General features: G+C 31.3%; 1 protein-coding gene across 1 annotated transcript; it reads right to left on the bottom strand.

Moving 5' to 3' along the window:
* Positions 1-4,384: 4,384 nt before the first annotated feature.
* On the bottom strand, positions 4,385-7,585 carry LOC124938410 (adenine phosphoribosyltransferase 1-like). The gene is made up of 6 exons (XM_047478844.1): positions 7,205-7,585; positions 7,017-7,127; positions 6,620-6,712; positions 5,470-5,619; positions 4,906-4,964; positions 4,385-4,499 (listed from the first exon to the last, which is right to left on the bottom strand). Exons 1-6 carry the CDS (start codon positions 7,509-7,511, stop codon positions 4,440-4,442), a joined length of 780 nt encoding a protein of 259 aa, XP_047334800.1. The 5' UTR covers positions 7,512-7,585; the 3' UTR covers positions 4,385-4,439.
* Between the last annotated feature and the right edge of the window lie 696 nt (positions 7,586-8,281).

Raw genomic sequence — 8,281 nt, 5'->3', positions numbered from 1 at the left:
TAGAAAGCCAGCAGATGAAGCTGAAGAAAATTCACACTAATAAGAATCCATCAGACATGTTTACGAAGATAGTTCCAAAAGACAAGTTTGAGGTTTGTTGTTGACTTGTCGGCGTGAATACCAAGTGATGACTTGAAGATCGGTGTGCCTCTCTCCGTGGGCTGGAGGGGGAGATTGTTGGGCCTTATGGGTCCAGCCCAATTAGGCAATATAAAAACCAAATAAACCCTAATTTTGTTTCTCTCTCTACCACAATTTTTAGTGAGAGTTCTGTGAAGAGATCAAGAGAAACAGAGTGAAGAAAATACAGAGGAAGAAGAAGAGAAGAAGATATAGAGGAAGAAGAAGAGAAGGAGAACAGAGTATCACCTTCTTTGTCTTGATTACCCTCAGGTTCATTTCTCTCTTATTTGTAAAGGGAATTTCATGTTTTCTCAAACCTAGATTTGTTTGAGTTTGAATGAAATTAGTTTCTCTGTATGTATACCTCAACTTTAGGTTTAAAGTTGAGAAGAACAATTGTATCGGTTTCTTACTGATTAGTGAAATCTGTTGGTTTTGCCCCGTGGTTTTTTACCCTCCGTGTTGAGAGGGTTTTCCACGTAAATCTGGTGTTCTTTATTACTTTGCTGATCTGCTAGTATAATTTGGTTGACTTGTGAAATTAATCAGATCAATTGATTTCAATAGGAAAGTATTATTCAACTTGAAATTCCTAACAAATCGTCGCCACCTTAATCTGCAACATCGTTGTATGAAAATGAAATAGAGCATATACGTCTTCATTTAAGATTGTAGTTGAAGAAGTCATCTCAAGACGAAAATAAAAACTTTGCCCGCAATAGAACTTAAAAAAATATAAAATGAATATACTACGTATAAAATAATTTTGTGTACAATTTCAACACAAACTAACGGTTTATAACATTTGAAATAATTTTAAATATTTAGGGTTTAAATTCAGATAAACATAAATGTCATTTATAAAATTTTAAATAAAAATAAATGTATAACGAGTAACTTCAAATAAAATAAATAATTTAAAACAAGAAAATATATAAAAATATATTTCAAACTTAGTTAAATATATACCACCCATGCCTAAAACTATCTCTTAATAATTAAGTTTGTAATTATTCAAGTCCAGTATAAATATATGTTATTTATTTTTCAAAAAAATATATATATAGTTGATATTTGATTTTAAAAGTAAATTTTAGGTACAATTGTATTATTTACTAATAGTTTTTAGTGGAGGAATAAAACAGATTAATAAACCATTTTTTTTCTCAAACCAAGTACAATTTTCATGAAATTAAAACAAAAATTGATTTATTAAAACAAAATAATTTTGTAAACATGATTATGAGATTTATTTGGCATTTTCATGGTAATTTAATTATGTTTAGCTTAATTTAAAGTAACTTTAGAACTATTTGATCGTTTTAATTATCGATTTGACACGTATATTTGTTAATTTTCATGTTATATATCGGGTTTAAGAACCAATTAGTGTTAACTCAAATTAAGATGAACCCGAAAGTGACATAAAAGAATAATAGGGAGGGGCCAACTTAAAAAAAATTGACAACGAAAAAAAGTAAAAACTCCTTGTTTGTTTGATTAAAAGTAAAAAATTTGGTTTTTATTTATTTTTGACCAAAATATTCTTTATCCCTCTATATTTTTATTTAATAACTAATTTATATAAAAAAAAAAGTATGGGATAATTTTGATATTTTAAGAGATAAATAGATGAATGTGATGATTGAGTTTTGAGATAAAAACTGAGTTTTATCCCAATAACTTATTCATCAAACAAGTCCTTAATCTTGTCATGAATGTATATGATCGGTCAGCCGGGATCAATAAGTAAAACTCAACTTGTACTAGCATCGACATTCATCTAACAATAAGAACGATTTATACATAACGATACAAATAATTGAATACATGTGCTTTAGTTTGTTTAATTAGTTATAATTTATTTAAAAAAAATAAAGCATTTCTCAAGTATTTGAAAAGGCACGTAAAAAATTGTTTTTATTTTGTTATGACTTTTGAGAATGCAAAAGAGAACTTATTAATAAGTATAGAATCGAAACCTAAATGAAAAAAAATAAATAATAAAAAGGTGATTCATGATAAGATAGCCCAATGAAACTTAGTAAATAATGCAATATTTTTTTAAAGCATAACACAGTTTCTATGTCAAGCTATTTTAATTAATTGCATAGAATAGAAGAAAATTAATAATTTATGAATACAAAATTGTTATTTTTTCCATTTTTTTAACACATGTTTTATGGGGAATGGAATTATGGATTAATATAAAAAATATTAAAATTGGGGTTCCAAGAAGTTGTTGGACTGTCCATTGAAGTTCACGAAGTGGTTTTAGTCGGCAGCTAATTATATATTTTAATCACAATTTGATAAATGTATAGTATTTATTGAATTTATTATTAAAGGTTATGCTAATTAAATATTTAGTTACTTCAATTTGATTAGATTTTTTTTCTTTTGGTAAATAGTCCGATTTGAAAACATACTATATGAATATTGTTCTATATTTTTAATATTAAGCTTACTGAATATGAATTCCTAACTCCTAACTAAAAAACTTGAACATTTGATTATTTTTATAGCTTAAAATTTACAATCTATATTAGTTACTTGAACTATATTTTTTTTTCATTCTGATGTAACTAATAATTGATCGAAAAAGAGGTGGGGATAATAATTGTGTTCGGACGAAGCACAATTAAATATATATTATTACCACTACATTTATTTATTTTTCATACTTTATAAAAAAAAATATTTCATAATAATAATATAAATTTCAATATAATCATTTGGAAAAATAAGATAAATTCTAATGGTGACCGATTAGTCTTTATAAAAACGTTTTTTCTTCAATATCAACTTATATGATGTTTCTTTATGTCCTCCTCAAAGTGTGTGGCCGTAACGATGAAAGTATTACGTGTAAATTCTTAAAGGATTGTTTGATTCATTATTTTCTCGTTTAGTGAGTTGTGATAAGGTTAAATTAATAATAAAGAAGGGAAGAAAACTCGAAATCCACAATCTTGTTTTTTTTCAATAAAATCTTTTTATCCAAATAGTGAGTAGATTTGCATCTATTTGGATTAAATTGATTAAATGTAAATATGGTCAGAATAAATTTAATTGGTTCACCAAAAAATCTTATAAACCCGTGTAATGCAACATTTAGGATGGTATTTATATCATGTGAAAAGTTTATCGGGAGTATTCAATTTTTATTGCGGGTGATGAAAGTTCAATTAATTTTTTTTACGAAATTTGGTGTAGTTGTAATTCTTGACGAATGTTTTCCTCTAGCTTGATTCTATTTCTATTTGTAGAGATCAATTAGTAAAAGATACGTTTTGACATTTGATTTTGTTAACCGTATCAGATATAAAAGAAGATTGAACAGAGAGGAAAACATGTCCAATTATAAACTTTTGTTCATTGTTAAAAATAAAGGGTTAAACCCATCTTCTTGGGATTTTATGCGGTGACGTGATCTGAATAACTTTCATGTGAGATATTGTTACACTTTGTTTAATAAATTTAGCCCGATTGATATTTGTTGGAAAAATTTATAAGAGTCTAAGATGGTTATCAATATCTCTCTTTTTTGGATAGAGTGTTATTCACGACAGAATTCTCACTTACGATAGATGTATAAGAAAAAACATAATTATTGTGAGTCGTTGTCGTATGTGTTACAAGGAAATTGAGACGACTTCTCATATGCTTTTACATTGTCACACTTAGGCAAATATATGGAATTTGTTTTTGTGAAATTTGAACAAAATCTAATGAGTTAGGACGGAGACCGTTAGTGACTATTGGGAGGTATGAATTGGGACGACTAAAAACGCGAAACTTAAAAAATAGACATCTATCCTTATAATTTTCTGGTAAACTATCTGGTTAAAAAAAAAAATCAAAGAACATTTAACAAAGTATCGGATAACCTTTGAATTCGTGTGAAGACCTTATTGTTTTTCTTAAATTTGTATTATTGGGTTTAAACGATATTTTTTATTATATTGATCATTAAAAAAAAGAAAAGAATATAAGTGTAAATATTTTTTTTGAATTAATATAAGTGTAAATATGATTAAACACAATGACAAATACTAACAAAATTGGAAGGTTCATTATTTTAGGATAGTTTTTATGGGCCATTAGTATTTGTTATTCATCCCTTCCAACATATTGAAGATTTAAAGAGTATAAGACATGAAGATTTACTAGCAGATTATAAATATCTTTTGCTTCAGTATCTTCTTCCATAATCTTCTTATTGTAGTAGACATTTTCAGCTGGCGAAAAATTGCGACCCGTAATCTTCTTATTGTAGTAGACATTTTCAGCTGGCGAAAAATTGCGACCCGAATCTATTCTCCGGGTGCAGTTATGAGGATAAATAGTGGTTTGTCACTCAATTTCTCCCTTCCCTGATTAGAGATCACAAATCAAATAACAAAAGACAGAGTTACCAGTTTCTACAAATAAATTTCAATGTATGTACAGTTTCATGCATATTTTTATCAAGAACCACTCATTCTACATCTTCAACTTTAAAAAATGACTCAAACTACTTTTTGTCGTCATTTATACTCTAGCCGATGATTGAGACTAAGAATAGAGTTAACCAAGATATGAAGAGTATACTTTTATTATTTAGAATCTCTTATGGCAATTATGAAATCTATTTCAGCAAAACTCAACTAAAGAGAATCCTTCAAGTGATCTCAAAATGGAACTACAAAAACTGCATGCAAGAAATGTTATTTGGGAAATTAAAATTTAACATGTGGATTTCTTTATATTTCAGAATCAGAATTGGAAATAGGCAAATACCTTCAGCCCGGTAAGTTCAATTACGCATGCACACTCAACTACTTCTGCTCCAACACGCTCTGCAAAGTGAATGGTAAAGACAAACACCTTTATATGTATACGCTACTAATTGACTTCACATGGAAATACCATTTCATCAGATTTTCTCACATGGGTGTGGTATTCGGATGAGACTTTGTTTGGAAATTGGGTGTATCTGAATTTAGTCCGGCCCTGATCTAGGTGTAAGTCATATAACTGTATTCCGACCAAAAGTGGTGTTGCGGGCTAAGAGAAACGTTTTGAAGAGATGTACAAATGTCATGGTAATCAGACTTTTGTAATTTTTTTACACCAGGGTTTTTCCCTAAAAATGGCTAGTATTTCCAAACGAAGCAAATTAAAAAGGCAGTTAAGACATAGCCTGAGATGTTTTATAGTTTTTGTTTAACAGAACACTAATATAGTAATATATCATACTCAACACCAATGAATGCCCAGGATGCCACAAATTTTAGGAATCATTCAGTTGGAAGGAAAAAATAGGTAAAAAAGTTTCATAAAGAACTAGAATAAGAACACTACCTACTAGCTTCATAGCAGCACACAACGTGCCACCTGTTGCAATAAGATCGTCGATTATCAACACACGTTCCCCTGCTTGTACAGCCCCAACATGCATTTCCATTATATCAGTTCCATACTCCAAAGAGTACTCCTCTGAGATAACTTCCCCTGCCAGAACAAACAACAGGTTAAGTGTGACTATATCATATCCAAATTCTTCCCAGCCTTGGCACAGAAAGCAATTTGAAAACTGAAAATTAAGTGTTGAATACTGAATGAATTTGAAGTGCTGAATTAGTTAAGGGTTCAAAAATAAATGTTAAATAAACCAAACAAAAATATCTCAATGTTAAGTATTTGACATGTAAGTTGTTTTGATAAAATGTCTATTTGTTACAAAAGGCGAACATCCCCATTCCAAAACATTCACATAGGTCCTCAGGCAGACATCAAAAAGGGGACGAAAACAAATGTTTGTTTGCATTGGGTAAGCCATGGACATTTTAGTGACCATAGGAAGCAAACTCCTGGTCCTTCACAGCAACAAGGCCTCGAGCATAGACGCGAGAGAAAAAGGCTTGAGCCAAAAGTTGCCCAGAGAGGACCGGCTCGGTTACTTACTTTTTTCACATCTCGATCTCCGGCTTCAGAAAGAATCAGGCCTTTAGGTGAGTTCGCGTAATCGTAAGTATCTCAGTGCAACTCCGAATAGCTGGCTATGGTTGTCGCAATCATTGGAAACCTCTTTGCTCTGTTATTGTCTGATTTTTGTGAAAAAATACTTAAAAGACTATTTTATCCTTATTTATTGTAATTTGATTAATTTACAGGGGTTAAACTGGCTGTTAAGACACAGCTGTTATGTACCTTGGCAGAATTGTGTTTAAAACTGGCTGTTAAGGTTGAATTCTAAAGAGTATAATTTATTAAACAAAAAATCTGACATGAACTTGTTTGTGCAAGCAAGCTCAATAAGAATGTATGTTTTTTCTTGCTGAAAGATGAATGCAATAGCGAGGTAAAAAAAACAAGGAAAAGGTTGTATGATTATATGTTTTTTTTAAACTAAAATGAGTTAATAAAATCTCATTTGCATAGATTATAAATGATCATAGGCAGATTTTCAATGGAAATAACACAATGTTTAAGAATTAATGTCAAAAGATACCAGGCAACTTGTTGGGTTTTCTCATGGGGACAAATTTTGCTCCAATAGCCAATGCAATGGGAGGTCCAAATATGAAGCCTCTTGCTTCAATACCTGCATGATTTGAATGCACAATATATGGAAGATCAACTTCAGTGCAAGAATATGGGGTGGTTTTAGTTTATTAGAGTAAAAGACTGTCAATCCTATTCTATTTAGAGACATTTACAACCAAAACACCAATCAAAAACCCTAATGATAAAGCTTTAAGCAAAACTGATACTTGAATACTTGTTTAAATGATCCCAAAATGAGCTGAAACTTAGGTTTTCCAGCTATAAATTTCAAATTTCCTGAAAATACTTCCAAGCAGCAACGATTCAGAGAAGTTGATATGAGGAGCAAAAAAAATCTATACCTGCGACAACGGAGATGTTTTTGTGCTCGTATCTCTCGACAAACAAATCAATTGTGTCCTTGAAAGCCTTTGGATCTAAAAGCAGTGTAGTAATGTCTTGGAACAAAATGCCTGTCATTCAAACAAACATAAGAAATGTTCTAGGAATCGCCAAGTTAAACAAAATTAGTGAAAGAGAGTAGACATGCCGGGCTTAGGAAAACCGGGAATGACGCGAATCGTGGAAGCGATTCGATCGATGCGATCGTCGTTGTAATTCGGATCGGAGGAGGCGGAGGCCGTGATTGCATGGAGCTTATGATATCTCTTAGTTGCTACTGGAACACAACTGTGGGACGGAAAGTTGCAACTTGAATCAAGGCAGAGTGTTGATAGGTTGACTTGTTGCGACGACCACGATGAAGGTAGTGATTGTAGTGAAACTTTTACGAACGCATTGGCAAAGAAATTAGGGCGATTATTGAGTGGGACTAGTTTTTGATTCATTGATTTCATAGCTTCCGATCCTTTTACTTAGATCTTCGACTGTAGGAGTAGAATTGAGAAGTGGTGACAAGTGACGATGAAGATGATCAACTTAAATAAGGGGTGCTAAAAGTGGGCTTTTCAATGAAAAATACATTAAAATACTTAGGTAGAGAAAACTAATTTTGTTTGATGACCTTTGAATAGGATCGAAATAGGTACCGTGTACTCGATACTCGTGGGTATAAGATGGTCGAGTCTGAGTATTTTAAATTGGGTTTGATTCGAGTTCAAATATGAGGGTGGGAGAATGTATTCGATTAGGTCTGAGTTTCGGAAATTGAGAGAGTGCAAAACTCAAACCTGATACCCGGCCATAATAATGCTTAATTTGAATTTGTCTGGTTTGTCGGGTCAAAAGTTGTGGTAGATTTTTCGAAAAATAAGAGATGTTTGAAAACGTGATTAAGATTTGTGGTTGATTTGCCGAGTGATAATAGGCGTGTGAAAATATGATTAGAATTGGTGGTTGGTTTACTGAGGGATAAGAGACATGTGAGAATGTGATTGATATTGATGATTGGTTTGTCGAGAGATAAGAAACTTATGAAGGTGTGATTGAGATGTGATTTATCATGGGATAAGATACTGTTAATAAATGATAATGAGGTAATAAGATTAGATGTCGATTGAAATTGGTGAATAGTTTGCGAGGGAAAAGAGGCGTGTGCAAATATGATTGGAATTGGTGTTGTTGGTTTATCGAGGGATAAGAGACGTGTGAAAATGTGATTGAGATT

Source organism: Impatiens glandulifera, chromosome 5, assembly GCF_907164915.1.
Source record: "Impatiens glandulifera chromosome 5, dImpGla2.1, whole genome shotgun sequence".
NCBI classification, from domain to species: Eukaryota; Viridiplantae; Streptophyta; class Magnoliopsida; order Ericales; family Balsaminaceae; genus Impatiens; species Impatiens glandulifera.
This window is presented reverse-complemented; position numbering and strand designations above follow the sequence as displayed.